The sequence below is a fragment of the Perna viridis genome, chromosome 1 (genome assembly GCF_037379345.1).
Source record: "Perna viridis isolate PV_CMFRI_1.1 ecotype Kerala chromosome 1, ASM3737934v1, whole genome shotgun sequence".
NCBI lineage: Eukaryota > Metazoa > Mollusca > Bivalvia > Mytilida > Mytilidae > Perna > Perna viridis.
Window position 1 is genome coordinate 22,557,775 of NC_142445.1, and position 17,944 is coordinate 22,575,718.

The 17,944-nt window shown below is 32.8% G+C and overlaps 1 protein-coding gene across 2 annotated transcripts in view; it reads left to right on the top strand.

Annotated features, from left to right (window-relative positions):
* Window positions 1-5,778, top strand: part of LOC148627812 (uncharacterized) — a 64,440-nt gene extending 58,662 nt beyond the window's left edge. For both annotated transcript variants that reach the window (XM_088579415.1, XM_088579424.1), the window contains exons 15-20: window positions 1,503-1,618; window positions 1,994-2,087; window positions 3,052-3,134; window positions 3,549-3,684; window positions 4,363-4,460; window positions 4,936-5,778. In XM_088579415.1, coding sequence (XP_088435541.1) covers window positions 1,503-1,618; window positions 1,994-2,087; window positions 3,052-3,134; window positions 3,549-3,684; window positions 4,363-4,460; window positions 4,936-5,157 — 749 coding nt within the window. In that variant the 3' untranslated portion in view covers window positions 5,158-5,778. The remainder of the gene's footprint in view (window positions 1-1,502; window positions 1,619-1,993; window positions 2,088-3,051; window positions 3,135-3,548; window positions 3,685-4,362; window positions 4,461-4,935) is intronic.
* The last annotated feature ends 12,166 nt before the right edge of the window (window positions 5,779-17,944 follow it).

Genomic DNA, 17,944 nt, shown 5'->3' on the forward strand with positions numbered 1-17,944 from the left:
ATACAGGTGTGGTCTTAAAGAACATATTTTAAGGCTGAAAAGGGAACTTTTGAGAGAACAAAAACTACCGTCGTCTATGCAAGAATAATCAAGGGAACCAAGGGTATAGCGGTGTTCAAAAGAATGTTATCCAGGGACAAAGACCAGACATGGAAAACAGACATACACGACAAAGAACATTAAGTAACTAAAATCATACATACAAAGTAACATGAGCAACTTGGACTCCACTAAAAACTGGGAGCATAGACCAGGTGCACTGGTAGGGTAAGCGTCCTCTTCTTTTCTAGAAACACCCGCCGAGCTGATATAATTCTACATTTTCTTCAGTTTTACCTTGAGTGACACCATATATACAATGTAAAAATAATTATGCACCGTTTGATATATCACAAATTCACGTTTTTTAAAAATAAAGGGAGGGGCGCAAATTAAATTTTACTATAACTTCTATGCATTGGGATAAGTCTAATCCGCAAATAGTACTATAGTCTGTGGAAAATTAAAGTTCCCATTATCCCAGAAGTCTAGACTGAATATGAAACTTTTTTTTCTCTAATATCAACGATTCCTTGACTGTGCACTGTATGGAAGTGCATGTGTTCTGAATAATGAGGTTTTATGGATCCGTGTGGGTCCATGAATATCTGGCGAATTCGCGTCTATAGCACCAACTACGGGAGGCACTTTCTTCTAGTTTCCGAAATTTACATCCATTTGGCAAGTGTTTGCATCTAAATTAATGCTAAATCTTTCCCCATTCAAATAACGGGAATGGGTCACTGAATGTTGCCATGCGCTGTCGTGACATTTAAATTAAACGACAAAGATAAGAGATGGTGGGATGGATATGAACGAAGCCACAGCAAAAACATCATAACTCAGTTGTCGTTGTTACCGTTGCATACCGGGCATGAAAAGAAAGAAGCATCGTTTTCGGTAAACACCTCCTCCACATGATCATCATGGTTTCTAATTCTGCCTCAATCCTTTCAATTTTTAATACCTAAAAATGAACAATATTCCAAGTTTCATTGTCATTGCTGCATATTCGTGGTGGGCCTGTCTCCGCTCCTTAGACTGTTTCCAATGTTAAGGACGATATATTGTGTGTCTTTCTTTACCAAAAATCTATGATAAACATTCATGTTTCATGAGGAACTTGACGGTTATACAATGGGCCCTCCAGGGACGGATCCAGGATTTCAGGTAAAAGGGGGGGCTTTGATAGAATGAAATGCGGAGCGAAGCGAGATAGTTTTTGGAGGTTAAATTTGTGAGAAAAAAAAGCAAGATTTAATGCAAACTTTCCCCCTCAATTTAAGGGAAATCGTATATTATATATTTTAAGACATGTTAATGTTGTACCTCTGATCGATTTAAACTAAAATTTGTTTATGAAGTTTTCAAGTCATGCCCGATTATCAATTTTGAGATACCCCTGTAGCAAAGAACGTCACAAGTAGAACTTCCATTATAACATTATTTATTGCATTTTGCAGAGAAGATGGAAGATAAGTTAAAATGGGTGAAGAATTATGAGCGTCTGCAGGACATACAGAGCCAGCTGGTCTGGCCATCTGTTTCAGAAATTGATCCTAGAGCGCTTATACCTGACGTAAGATAATTAATATTAGTTTAGATTCTTTAATGATAAAAATGAAAAGGAATTGTACTCTTAGTATATAAGTAGTTGCATTCTGACTTTCAGTCTTTTCCTCCCTAAAACGTTTATTCGGGCACATCCGCGATATGTAATCCATGCTGCTTTTATCTTAATCTCTTCTCATTAGGTAGCAACAGTAAAGATTTTGTATTTAAAAACATGAAATATTATCAAGTTACATTTCAGTATATAACAAGCGTCCATTTACTAAACATAAGATAACAAAAAAGCATTGTCACATCGACATTCTCTTTTGTTTTCTGTGTTTTGTTTTCATTTAACTCAAATGTAACATATGTCATTTTACTATATCTCTTTCTTATTTAGTTTTTAAAAAGCAGATTATCAAGACAGCCTTGTGAAAGACTTATTGCTAGTCCTGGACGACAATTGTTACATGAAGGGTTTCTTACTTTAGTGGGTGAGTTTAGATTACCATAACCATTTCACTAATTTGTCATACAAGGTCGTAATAATTCGTTTCAGTTGTATATAAAGATACCAGAGCCACATTATTTAAATAATACTTTAACAATAAAATTGAAAAAAAAGATAGCACGTAAATCTGTTACTCACTGACACATTTGAATGTTTCAATGTAAACTTTAAAAAATGCTGTGTTGAATGCCTCAAAGCACTGAGCTGATTTCCTGTTTGCTTTTTTAGTAAAAAAACACTGATATATTTACCATGATTGTATAAAAGCCAATCAAAGAAAGACTTAAATGAAAGAATAAAGAAAAAATCAAATGGTTTAGAAGTTTTAAGCACCTGAAACGTATTCTGTAAGAACATTGCTGTCTTGCAACCGAAGCTATTCCAACATTTTCGGGAAGTTACTGAAGCATTTATATCTCATGCAAAGATCTGTTCTCTCGTGATTTTTAACTTTATCTTGTTTATCGTTTTTTTTCTTCTTACGAAAAATAGCAAATATTTTAAAATAAAACATTCCATATAAATACTAATACACATAGAATTGCCATTACTGGCCTCCAAATCCAAAATCAGCTTGATTTATTTAAGTTTTCGAAAAGAACAGAACATTAAATAGTGTTTGCCTTGAGTCACGATATATCTTAATAACTTATAAGAACTTCAAACACTTGAAATCTGAATTAATCCTACTCTTCAGGTTGACTTTATTTTTCCCAATGTTTTCTTTGTACTCCTTTTTATATCCACGTTTCGCTAAACGGGGATAAGTCTGTTTAAGATTGGTGGTCGTCAGTGTTGTACAGCTGTTTGAAATTTAAACTTTTCGATTTTTATTTGAAAATCTACAGGAGGGACTGTGTATGACAGTTTATTTCCAAAGCGAACGCATTTGAATTATTCAATAAATTTTGTGATAAATTTACATAAATTTCCTTTCTATATTCTAGAGGCAGCAAAATCAAATGAAATGTATGTATTCCTGTTTGACGATATTCTCCTTATCACAAAACCAAAGAAGCTACAAAGAAAGGTAAGTTTAGAGATGTGTTTGTATTCCATATATGTGTTTGAAAAAGCAATTTAAACTTGGTAAGCACACGGCCTGCAGTTAAAAATTAGCATAAAAATAAAGTTCTTCATCAATGGCCTCATTTTAAATTTTATGGAGAATGCGTAGATGTAGAAAAATAATAACAAGGTAAAACTATTTCTACCAAAACAATATAGACTCTGTTAATGATTCGAAGCCAGAGTCTCAACTAACGGGAACAAGACAACCCATAATATACGCTATGCGTCTGCGTTAAAAGTTCAAACAATCACTTCCTAACTGCTTAGTATTACGTAATTTCCGAAATACGTCACTTTCGACGGACAGCTTTTGAGCCATTAATTTTGTCTTTATGAATTTGCCGGCACTTAGAATTTGCTTTGATGTCCTTAGAAACATTCCTTAGACAGTAACTTTATCAAGCTACAGACCATGAGTGCGGCAGATAAAGGGACTTACGTTGTGATGAAACAGCCAATGTCTCTGGACCGTCTAAGTCTACATGACGTTTCTCAAACTGATGCAACAGGTAATAAGGATATTAGATCTATTGTCAGTCAGAGTTTCATGAAACAAAAGTTGTCTTTTTGTCATATACTGTTGCCTGATTTTCTTATATTTAATATTTAGCCCAGCTAACTAGTATTCTCAGTGGCTGTCTTTCCTCGAAACTTCTTTCCCACAATAATTAGAGTGCAATTACAACGTATATATTATACAGCCACGTTAATATTATAGGTTCAATTACACGGAGTAATGGTAAAAGATGCTGTAATAAACATTTTTGCGATATCTTTGTTTCATTATGTGTCATGTCTTTCTGAAATTTAAAATCTAAATGAATGAAACATTCTGGCCACTATGAGTTTGCTAACCTCTAAATCTGTGCACTTTGGACATAAGGTTTTGACTATTCTGGTTGTTGCAATACATATTTTCCTATCTTTTGGTTTGTTTAAAGTTGTCAAATGACAGCAACTAACGGCAATATCAAAAATGTCATTTGAATTGTTGAAGGTCATTTATTCCACATACCCATTATTGTAGTTGCACAGGCAATTTGTTTTATTCAAACAAAAGTATAAATACTCTTAATACGAATTCAATATAAAAATCATTATCATTTTTATTTAGGTTTTACGCTGGCGCATTGCCTTTAACCATATCTGTTCTTTTCTTTATCACACTTTTCTGCCATATATTTCAGCAAATGGTCTAAAGCATGCCTTCGTTTTGGTACAAATTAGCCGATATCAGCAAGTCATAGGAGTGTATACATTCCAAAGCCCAAGTGAAATTATGAAGGTAACTGTTACTTCAGTATTAAGTGGTAGAAACGTATTCAATATTTTTAAGATAATACCTAAATTCTTTAAATGAAGTTAAATTATATGATATTTTCTGTAAAGTTACTTTTGTATTTATTGTAACTGCGGTATCCAAATGCCATTATATAAGAACATGGCGGTGTTAAATTATAAGAATATTGTTGTTTACGTGCTTAAATGGAAGCTTGTCATTTTAAATGAGTTTTAGCATCGTCAACTCACAGATGAACTTTTACAGACATTGGAGTTCTTACAATTTTAACGACCGGGCGCGTATATCACATTTAGTTGAATATCAGTTCTATAGGTCCATTTGCATTGGGTTTCACATTCTACTCTTATACCGACCATAACTGATCTTTTTATTGTTAGCTTCTTTTAAGCAGACATGATTCTTCTTCTTCAAATTAAGAGATAATTCATTTACTTAAATAATTTAATTTTGATTTCAGGTCAAGTGGATGGATAAAATAACCGAAGCTAGATCAAAATGTGCTCCTGGGCAAATAAGGAATTTTTCCTTTCTCGATAAGTTTAAACAAACGGTAGCGTCTCCGCCAAGATCACCGCCTATAAGTGGCGATTTCTTAAGTAGAGGTAAAAAGAATAGGCGACCTCAGTCATTGAAATCATCACATGGAAAGTCCTTATCGATGGACGCTGTATACTTGTGACTTGAAAAATCCTCATTTAGAGGTCACTTCTCGGATTTGTCAGACAAACTTAGAATAAAACATTTTGTCTAGCGGTCATGCGTGTTATTGGCGTAGGAGATCTGAGGAAGATACGGGTATTATTTGACATTTCACAAACGTATACAAGTTGTAGTCATTAAAATATGGTTGAACTGAATTGGCATGTTTTAATGTTGAACGCACATTTGCAAAGGCAGTCGGTAAAAGACGTATTTGAATGGTACATGTATATGTGCGAGGAATAAAACTATAGTGTATTTTTACTGGATTGGATTGTTGTTATGAAGTTGCATTTTTAGTCATTTCTCTTTTTAGTGGCCGGTATGATTTAATCATTTATATGTATGATTTTCGAATTGTGTTAAAAATGGCTACTAGTTAAATTGTTAATTAGCTCTGTAAAACCCTAAAACGCTTCTGTATGTGATTGTTGAATAATTGGAAAATGTTGTTTTATTCCTGTTTTTCAAATCAAAATATTGTTGCTATTTATTGGAGATGTAAAATAAAACGGTAGACATATGGTAAGGGACATAACTCTTACAAAACATTGGAACGTTTGTATTCACCGTTTTACATTAATCTCATATAAGCACCAAAGTAACTTGGACTGATTTCATTCTGTTTCAAAGGAAAACTTGAAAGGCTTTAGTGAAATTTAATATGATTCAAACATATCACTGATTTCAAGAGTTTTGTGTCCCTTACCCTAGGTCTACCTTAATTTTGGTGTCGAAATGGAACATCAGAGAATGTTTTAGAGGTAATAGTCAAAGAGTTGTTGCTTTTTAGATGTTGGCAAATCGATAAAATATAACACTTGTTTTATTTTACCAAAAATATATTCTTACATGCAAATAGTTTCCTCTGTCATAAAATGTTATTCTTGAAATGAAAGTTGACATTTCAGGCATTCAAAACTAACGAGGTAATACAAAATGTTTGAAAAGCTTAGGTAAAAGAGCAACAACTCTATTTAGTGAGTGAATACGCTTGATGTTGGTTGAACAATTTATAAATAATTTATTCTAAGCTCACCATATCATTGTTATTGTTAATGTTCTCAAAAAGATAAACAATTATTTTTAAAATGTAAATTGTTATTTTGTCCTACAAATACTGAAGAAAATAATCACAACGACGTTTCGAATTTTATAGGTCATTGACGCAACAAACTATCGAAGTGATATAGAGCTGTAACACACGGAATTTTAATATTTCAAATTATGATTAATCTATGATAGCAGTTGACTGAAAAACCAAACTAAACACAACAAAACTGAAAAAAGCTTCATTTTCATAACGTTATTAGCTTTGCCGTCAATAATGTGTCATGTGACTGATAGTGTTGACATATTAATAGACTTTTTTGGAAAATCCAGGAAAAAATAAATTTCAATATACATGTGGTCAGTCTATTATGACTTATTTACGAATAGGATTGATTGTTAATTTGCTAATGAGTCTAATCAATATTGGCAGTAGATAGATGTCCCCCATCTCCTCCGCAGATTCATAACCTTATAGGCTCTGCCATACAAGATGTGAAAATTTCCACATTGCATGAACAATATTTCTTTCAGATTTGCGAAGGTGTTTTCTGTATATTGTGATAATTTGAATGTTGAGCGTGGCAGAAGGGTAAATTAAAGCTTTGATTGGTTTGATTGGGATGGTTGTAAGACTAATTGGTCTTTACTGAAAGTCATTACATAACTAGATAAAATGTGTTGTTCTATTTTTGCGGATAGCTTTTTGCCATAGGATGGCCACGCCCAATTAAGTCAATTTACTTGTCTAATTAATATCCTGATAGAACAATATGTTGCCAATACACTACTTACAATAGAAATTATGTAATCTAAATTATATCAATCAGACTATAAAGACAAAACAAAAATTAAAAGTGTAATTTCAAAACGAACTCAAATCATGATTTTAAATCATTATTTATCTGCCTTTATTTTTCGAGCATTATAATAAAGTCAAAGTTACAAGTGAAACTTGCAAAAGTTTAGGTAAACACACTTAGTGATACCCCCTCATCCCTTCATAGAAATAGTGGAGGAAACACCAAAAGTAATTCAGATGGAAATCAAAAGAAGAGGTGCACGATGGCTATATTTGATGACAAAAAATTGTGATGATTCTTTTTTCAAAATTCATTTGGCGGTTTAAGAGTAGTGGCAAAAGTCATTCAGGTAGAAAATCAAAATAGGAGGTGCACAATGAAAAAAAAATTCGTGAAATTCAATTATTTCCATTTAACAGTGTCTGTTGCGGATTAGAACGAGGGACCGACACACGAACGGACAAACAGATAGACTACCATATTCCTTTAAAGCCGGATTATAATTAGATTTTACACAGTTCTTCAACAAATTTCACGTACAGATACATGACAAAAACATCTTTTTAACTGGTCAATTATATACCAATGCTGTCTTATTGTTTTATTCTCAATAATTCCCAAGTTAAACCCATAACAAGTAAGTTACATGTGTTTGGTACCTCTTATTTATAAATTGTTTTTACACGAAACAATATCATTTTCGCCTGAACAAAATAACAAAACAAAACAAAACAAATAAAGCAGAGCACAACCAACCACATTTCCCCTTTTTTTAAAGTTGATATCCCTATTTTTGAATTACTCTGCCAGAAGTACTAGGATTGTAGGACAAATTATGCAATCGAAAAATAAGAAAGTTGTTCTTCAAGTTGTAATTACGTAATTGGTTTTTCATTTTCTTAATTACAATAAAAATAACACATTTAAAATTTCTTTCAAGTATTTTAAGCATTGTCAAAAACTACAACTGTAACATATATATGTCGATTTTTTTTCCGAGTTCTACACAGAGGTATAAAAAGAAAAGCTTTTACACTATTCTATCTTGTATCTTCCTCCCCTGTTAATAATAAAACACCGCTCTATACAATTTCTGAAGTCCGTATGAGATTCATACGCTGTAATGGTTAAGTACATTTCCCGAGAAATAAAAACCGAATGCGTTAATGGAAATTGCACTATGGTGCCCAAATTGTAAGGTGAAGACGTGATGTAAAACATGAAGTAATTCAGAACAGTGCAGGTATTGGATGATTTATAACCCTCAGAAAAATAATCGAGTTGAAATAGGTAATAAAACTTAATATGCTTGACAGATATGAAACGCAAATGTTCAAGAGTTAGCAGAACGAAATTGAAACAAAAATCTTTAAAAAATAATAGAGTTTTGAATTGAGATAGGACGGACAAAAAGAAAAAGTATTTGTTATCTGTTTTTTTTTTACTAAGGTTAACAAATCTGTTCCTTTATGCAAGTTATAAAGGTGATAAATGCACCCATAAATAATCACACATTTAAGTGGTACAAGCAGGCACGTGAAGGAAAGATGTTCTTGGATCATCGTCATTGTTATCGAAAGAGTAATTAAGGGAATCAAGATTGTAGCGGTAATCAAAGGAATGTAATCCAGGGACAAAGACCAGACATGGAAAACAGACATACACAACAAAAACCATAAAGTTACTAAAATCATACATACAAAGTAACAAAAGCAAATGAGCAACTCGGACTCCACTAAAACAGGGAGTATGGACAAGGTGCACCGGTAGGGTAAGCGTCCTCTGCTTTTCTAGAAACACCCGCCGATTTGTTCATAAAAAGTCAAGTCCGGGGTAGATGAAAGAGGAAGTGAAAACTATGACACGTTGAACAAATCAGTTTTCATAAAGCAGATGGAGACACCGTAACGATTCACATGTTCATGATGACGACCATAAAACTTTTGTAGTGATGACTTCAATTTTGTAGCAACATACCCCTGCTCCAGGAATCAATTTGTTAGAATTCTAGCGCGATACAAAAAGTCTGCGTAGTGTCGGCAAGCTCTGGCATAAGGTATGAGTTGTGATATGAACAGCAGGTGCTGAAGGGATGTTGCCACAGATGAAAGGAAAGTTGACAAATTTGAATGTAAAGTCATCACTTTTGTCGTAAAGTTTGGTCAATAGTTTTGCTTTACCATCGATTTCTAAGTGTAGGTCAAGATATGAGGCTGACCTCACAGTGTCTGTAGTATCCTTTATCTCAAGTTCTTTGGGGTAGATGCGATGTATGAAATCCCCAAAATTTGGATTACTTAAAGATAATATGTCATCTATATATCGGAAACTGAGATTAAAGACTCTAGCTAAACGATATTCTTTCTTTCGGATCAGATCAGCTATACAGTCAGCCTCATCAGAGGTCTCAATAACATTTTGTCCATAGAAAATGCTTAGTTTTCATTCTTTATCGGATTTAGTTTTGTAAGCAATGCAGAAAATATCGATAAAATAACTAAATGTTCACCAGTAGATGACATTATGCTGTATTTTTTTCCATTCCGCTATGTAGTTTACAATTCTGACATATGTTTTGATAATTTGTGGAAAGGTTAGTGCAATTTTGCGATGGATGGAAAGGATTACTGCGAAGCTGAAGATTAAAGAGTAACACTTACACGTATCACTAATTGTGCTACAAGTGGTGAAAATATAAGTTAATATAAGGTAAAATAATATAAAAACAAAGAATCTTACATTTACACTTAAAATCATATGGTCATAAACAAAGTAAAATTCCGTACAGTGTAAACTTATTTATGCTTCATAATTGTTGAAATGGTCACTTTTAATTGCATTTATCATATCGAATATGGAAGCAGAGGTAATTATAATTTGATAATAAATCAATCACTGCTTACCTGATTTAAGCAGCAAAACTACATAGGGATATTCCTCAATTTCTCATGTTTTGTATGTAAACATGTGCCTAATGGACCTTCTAGAATTTCTATCAAGTGTTTTTGTTTTATATTGGATATACAGTTGTGTTTATTGCAAGATCCAAGTAAAGGTAAGAAAACCCTTAAGCCATTTCGATAAACAAACATGCAATTCTAAAGAAATTCGACTGTCCGTTTTATATATAATATATCTCTATCTGCCATAGATTTCCTTCTCTTTTCCCGGACTTAACCTTCATCTATAGCACGACGGAGGTTTTGCATTGTTAAACCTCCGGTTTTTATTTGTTTAGAACATCTTTTTTAGTTGTACATTTCAGGGCTTTCATGTTTGGCAATTCTTTTCTTTTTCTGTTGATCTTTTGGTGTTAACGCCATTCATTTGGTAATGGAATACCCCGCGTTGGTACCTACGGAATGGCTTTTTCTTATATTTAAAAATCTCATTCAATTCGCTTTGTTAATTTGTCATTTGAAAAATGGTTGTAGACACTTGTTCCTACGAACATGACCTCAGACCAATGTTTTTTTTTCATAGAAGGGACCTTTTTCGAAATTATATGACATGATTTATATGACACTCTTTGTCCTCTATAGTTTAAGCTTACGAAATATCTCATGACTTTTCGGTATTTTAAACTTACGATTTTTACCTCTTTACCACTCAGATACATGAAAAATGATGTACTTAACGCTAATCATCATGTTCATTTACAACTGTGTTAACTTTTTAGATCATATATTATTTTTGTGCATCAATTCATTCAATCAGTGATTACACAATATAAGCTGGATGACGAAATTTCCTTAAAATATAGGAATTAAGAACTGTTATTCAATTTTACCATCAATTTGTTTTCGAAATTTAATAAAAATTGCCATCCAAACCTGTTTTTAGTGATGTATGACCTTTTTGTCAATTGTATCTATGATAAATTCGCTAATGTCAACTGATTTTTCACCGATTGAAGATATAACACTGTCTTCAACTACTTGCTCTGTTATAACACCTGTATCAGTTGATGAGAGTTACATGTAGTCGTAAAATCAATGAACATGATGGTTTATAAGAATGGAAATATAAAATAACACGATCATTGCTGGAAAAGCATCCTGAATATATTTATTTTTGTATAACTATAAGTGTGGACGCAGACTGGTATTGCGCAAATGGCAAGTATGGACGCAGACTGGTTTTGCCCAAAGAGCAGATTTGAACATACATACGTTTTGTCTTGAATGTGTTTGTATTGTCTAGAAAACTCCTCCATTTAATGTTATCAATAATTGAATTATACACATGTTGATAAATATCCATTAACATATGTTACTAAATATCTACTGATATCAGTAAATGGGGAAAAACTCCACAATGGATTACCATAACCATAAGACAAGTCATATACATATTACAATGCTTCTTTCTTGAAGGTGTACTTGCATGTGTTGAACTTGCACATTTCACTTTATGTAGGTTAGCTTGGTAAAATTTGTTGCTTTTATTCTGGACTCTTAGTTGTTATTAGATTAACAGAAACCAACAGTGTGGTATCTGTCAGTTACATGGATGGGACATGACTCCAAATCAAATAGAAGCCTTCCTTTAGTAGTTATAATATAAATTCTATGGAACGCCGCAACTGTCTTTTGTTGATGGTTTTCTATATACGCGGTACATTTCTCGTTATACACACTACATTTTATGGTATACATAGTGTACTTACATGTACACTGTACTTTTACGTGTAAATGACCTCTATATGTATAATGTAGAGTCCCTGAAACTTCACGTTACAGTAATTGACAGCTAATGGAACTACCCCAATTTAGGCTAAAAACCACTAATTCCAATTCCCATAGGCTTCTATGCTAATTTCACAATATTCAATGGCTTCTCTGGACTTTACCTTAACTTTAACCTGCAGAGGACTATATATCAGCATGATTCTACATATGTCAGCTCACAATCCTCAGAATGGCATGTGGGGTTAGCAGACTTGCAGTGCAGTACTGGTCACCGGAAGTGAAGGGTCTATAAATAGCATGGGAAATCCCAGTGTTTTCACAAGATAGGGGTATATTTAAAAATCATTATGGAGATTAGGCTTCACATCACAAGAAGCAAAATGCACCTATAAAATGTACAGAAATGTTTTTCCTTTCAGAAACTGTTTAAATTTTTTAAATAAGATGAGAACTTTTTTCACAGCACTATGAGGAACAGGGGTAATTTCTGCGTAGGACTATTTTTGCGTACGTTCCAAATGCTCATTGGTTGAATTGGTGGTCTGTAACCTTTAACAGAATCCCCAATGCCATGTCTTTTGCAACCAAACGTCAAAAAATTATATGCATGATATACGTGTACGTGTATAGCACATAAACTCATAAAAGATATGTAACAGAGGAAGGTCCTCTTTAATCTTGGACCCGTAGTTTTTCCTCCAGCAAAATGTGAAGAAATATGGCCCACATTCAACTTAATAAAATGCAATTTTGAAGAAGAAAATAAAGCCAAAGATTTGTTCTCTCTTATATGGTATAAAGAGTTAGAAATACTGGATGTTTATATTTATAATTTATTGTAAACACACATACCGGGAGTGTGCTCTTGGCCTTTGATGCTTTTCCGTGAGTGACCCTAAATGATAGCCAAGAAATTTATCTGCTCGAAGTCACGATATCCTAGCTTTATAGCACACGAAATGAAGGGTGTAACGGATATACTGAAAGTGCTTTCATTTTCAACTTTATTGTCATAGTGTTATTTAATCAGTAAATTACTTTTAGAGAATCGTCTGAATATAGCTGAAATATTGCTGCTCGGACGTTAAACCCCAACAAACAAGCAAACAAAATCTTTTAGAGAAAACAATTGAATATTATGAAGCATGAACTAGCAAGCCAAGGAATGATGTTTGTGGATAATTATCACGGCTGTGGAAGTAATTTGGACCACCAATACCAGTTGTTCTAATAAATGCATGATTTCCTTTCTTCATTTGGCAAATAGATGTCACTGATTTTTCACCGGTTGAAGATATAACACTGTTTTCAACCACTAATTCCAGTAGAATAAATAGAAACCATCTTGTGGTGCCACGAAATACTCCATCGTCTTTGTTGTAATGTCCTCCTCCGTTAATGGGGACAGTTTCAAATGCTACAGTTGATTTTTTTTTCCAAGATTTTATAATGGCAAAGAACATCACCAGTGTAATGTGTGTAACTAAAATATAAACGAAAATATAAGTTTAAGTGTCTGCAGTTCTTTGTGAGGAAAACAAAATCAAAATAAAATGCAATAAAACTCCCTTAGTTGTTTTACGTTGAAAAGAAAACTTAAATTATAATATATTACGAACTCATGTTGAATTCATGAAACATGTTTGATGACTTTATAACAATGAATATTTCTTTTAAACACTTAGATATTCCTCAAGTGGCAAATAAAGCGAAATGTTTATTCTTATCATGCCATTTAGTGCTACTTTTTCCTTAATTTTTGTTTGTTAAGAAAGTCGTATAAACTTTCACAGATATTTAGAACAACAAGCAGTGGAAATATACATCTACATTTTTATTTTAGAATTTGAATGCAGAAAAGGAATGTGACATATCTTTACTTACCTCAGATCTTAAAAAAAATATATATTTTATAAGCTCATGACATAAACATACAGAACAGTTTAGTTGTGTAACTTTTAAACTTTACATAGTTTTAATGATTTGGTGATGTTGGTCATTACAGTCTCCAAGGATCCCATTAATGACATTAATGATGATTAAAAAAGGGTGTACTTAACAATGACATGACAATTGCAATGAACAGGTACAATATAAAGTGTATCTCTCATAAAAACAAAATTAACTTGAGCACTCTGTCCTGTAAATCCTCAAAACTAGTTACATTTTGAATGGATCTTCCATCAACAGCAATAACAATCAGAAAAACAAATAAAACAGAAATCATCTTTCAAACAACACAGTCGAAATGTTTTCCCCATCCAAATAAACTCAATTTGACCAGAAGCGATGTGGTTTCTTGAATTTCAGAGAGGCGGAGAATGAAATTGAACCATCCACAGAAAACTTCCACTAAATATTCGTTCGTGATTATATAATGTGTAATAAGAATTCACTAGTCAGATATGTCGTCTTGACAGTTTTAACACATGTATATATTCCAAAAATCATTCTAGAGAATTTGAATAACAACTGATACTAAAACATCCTTCCTGAATCTCCTTTGCATAAAGTTTTATTGACAAAATTTAAATTACTTATCATTTTAGTTTTAATTCAGAAAAGTTAAAGAGTTTACATAACATACATGATTAAACTTAGTATGGGTAGTTTGAGTGCAATATTTAAAAAAAAAATCTTTTAGTCTGAATTCATATGTATAAAAAAGTATAGAGGCATTTTATCATCAGGACCAGACCCAACTTCTTATTCAAATGGTTTATTCCACACGATGTAAAAGGGTTATTATTCAGAAATAATATCTAGAGGCTATGCCAGTGAGCACAGGTGGTCGTTTTCAACTGAATTTATTTTATTTTTATAAGTGAAATTAAATATGTAAAGAAAATTTCTTTGGCAGGCTTTGAAGGGGTATTTTTTTTATCTTGTCAGTAAATAAAAAACCCACAAGATGCCATATATCCTGGAACATAGACTGATAGAGATAGAGTTGACTTTTGCCTTTCAGATTCATTAAAAACAGTTCTGGTATCTTGTGTTTTTTTGTGTTATAGCAAAACTTTTAAAATATGTATGATATTGGGAAATGACGGCTATTTTTCGTATTCATTTTTCCGGTTTTCTTGTTTTGGTCTGATCTTTTCTATCTGAACAGGTAGACTTTTTATATGTATAATGCGGAGATATATACAGTCTAAAGAGGTTTCACGAGGAGGAATGACCCGTCAGCGAAAGCCATATTTTATATAGCCTAGCTGGTCTAGTGGTCTAGGGCGCTTAGTGCAGGAGGTGTTGCCATAGTTGTCACTGCGGTACGAATTCGAGTCCCGCGGAGGGAACGACCAAAATTTTGCTTCGGCTGTTACATAGTACACGATGTATGGTAGTACGGGACAGTTCACCTAGGTGTTATCATGTAGGATAGAGGATTAAATTAATGATGGATGTCACAACAAATCAATATTATTCAAACGTCTCAGAATGTGATTTGTTGTGACATGCATCATTAAATTTCATTAAATTTACATTATCTTCCCTGTATCAATTTGATCCGATGGAGCAGTATAGCGAATAAAGGCGTCACATTCTGAGACGTTTGTATAATTTTGATTTGTTGTGACATGCATCATTAATTTGATCCTCTATTCTACATTTCATTTGACTCATATTGTATCATGGTTTTATACAAAAAAAAAATCATAAAAATCATCCAATGAAAATTGATGTAACAATCTATATTAGATTTGTAAAAGATAATAAAAAGCTGCCATGTGACTGAATGTTGCAGAAAACTAGCTTTTATTTTGATGAAATGAAGAACATTTTAAAGATTGCTAAATGTATATCCTTTGTTGCTAATGATGACTTGTTCGTTTTTTTTTGTAATTAAACCAACTTCTAAATGTAAAAATAAAATGCTTTGCGAGAAAGGTTTACGCGACCACAGAAGACGAATCCTAAACAGTTTGTGCAAGTATAGACACGCCATTCGAACTTGGTACGGCTTTGATTTTAAATTTTTATTATAAAATGACACAGGACAAGAATTGACCCTTTTAGGCCACTATCTCCAAAATGGTTCCAGTTACAACTATAATCAATCTCAACCTTTCCTTAGGGCAATGGTAGAATTTGTTGAGTAAATATCCAGAAAAAAGAAAAAAAATATCTTGTTTTCTGCCCCTTTGAGGCCTACAAGTCTTATTTGGCTGAAGTCACAACCTAAAAGTCAAATCATAGTCAAGTTTTAAGGCATGGCTTCTTGTAATACAATTAAAAATTTTAAAAAATTATTTACCATTGGTCAAGCTATCGGCTGACCCTGTTTTGGTCTCTTATACCGAACTAATAATTCAGAAACAACAAGCGTTTATCTAGTACTATATTTCTACAACTTTGGTATTTAAACTGCTGGTAGACTATGTATATAATACAATAATATGAATGACTTTAAAAATTATTTTGTAGAAAACATTTTTAACAAAGAATTTGTCATCTTCTGGCTGTTTCCTACTTTTTCTTATGGCCACGTTTTTATGAAATTAAAGCATTTACAACCAGACCTTAATTGAAAAAGGGTGTACTTAACAATGACATAGCAAGTGCAATGAACAGGTACAATATAAAGTGTTTCTCTCACGAAAACAAAATTCTTATGATTTTGATTGGGTTACACAATGTATTTTTAAATCCTTTTTAAATATGTTTTGTTTAAATAACTAGAGGCTCAAGAGTGCCTGAATCCCTCACTTGGTTAACAATTTGCTTATTTGAAAAACTTGAGGAATGAGACAGGTTAAGTTAAAATCAACTAAAATTATTCATAGCATTTTCATGACCTGAACCAGAATTTTGCTAAAGGCAACAATTTTTGATTTTTTTTTCTCAAAAAAACCTGTCTTATGACCCCTAAGTTCCATTTTTAGTATAGGCAGCCATATCTATTCGCAGATTAAAAATCACAATACTCATTTTGAGCACAATACACTAAAGAACTATTATGCTTATTTTCATTTAATGATCTTAAATGGTTTTAGAGAAGATTTGCACATGCGAAAAATGCCAAAAAACTGTTTCAGGGGTCGTAACTCCTACATCAGTTGACCAATCGTTTTGAAACTTAGGTCCGTCTCATAATGCTGAACAATATTACCCTGACAGAAATTTGCTAAAGACAACGGTTTTTGATTAATTTGCAAAAAACTGCAATCTAACCCCCCTATGTTCTATTTTTAGTAACAGTGGCCATGTTTTTCATGGATCAAAAATCCCAACAGTCATTTTGTGCAGAACACCCTAAGGAACAATCATGTTAAGTTTAAAACCTGTCAGTTGAGTAGTTTCAGAGGAGAAGATTTTTTAAAATTTGTCCACGACGACGACGACGGACGCCAAGTGATGGCATAAGCTCACTTGGCCTTCGGTTAGGTGAGCTAAAAAAAAGGGAGAATACCAAAATGTCTGAATGGAGGAAGCAAAAGCAATGTATAGAGACTGGTCTGGGAAAAGAATCAGATCGTTGGTTCTCATCGTATGGTCCTGTGTTGTTACATTCTCCATCGCATTGCAGAGTGAAAAGATATAAGACATAAGCAAAATTATCAAATTAAAATAAAAATTATTGGAACAAACTGCTACGAATCAGTCCAGTGATTTCAAGCAAATTTCTGAGACCTCAGATAAAACGATACCATATACGTTTATTGTCTTGTATAGAAAGGTCAATCCCTTACACCCATTTGATTTTTTTTATGAAAATATGGTGGTTTATAGAAATATTGTCTCCATCTTTTTTACACAGTGTTCAGCCAAAAACAGGTCTAATACTGAATGTGGAAAAACGTTTTACCAACAAGCAAAATAAAATACGAGCAAATGTTTTCATAATGGTAAAAAAGAATGGAGAAAAGTAAAAATGAAATGATGGCAGTTGAATAAAAATCACACGTTTTTTTTCTGGCTTTCTCTGTCAGAGCCTCTTATAAAATTGAATACATTTTACTTAAAACATCTTGATTTTCATTCTATGATTTTCTGTCTTATTTTGATACATAATCTGTTGTTGCAATACAGTGCATCTTTAAAGTGATATGTAGATCTGTGACCTCAAATCTGCACGTAGAATCTTCATAGTATTCTAAACTCTGAAAGGGTAGAAATATATTTGCAGAAATTTCATATGTAGGAATTGTAGCTCTTCCAAAGCTATTTGTATAAGGTTTCTTTGTGACTTCGTAAGACAGGATTATGTCCATACAAGATA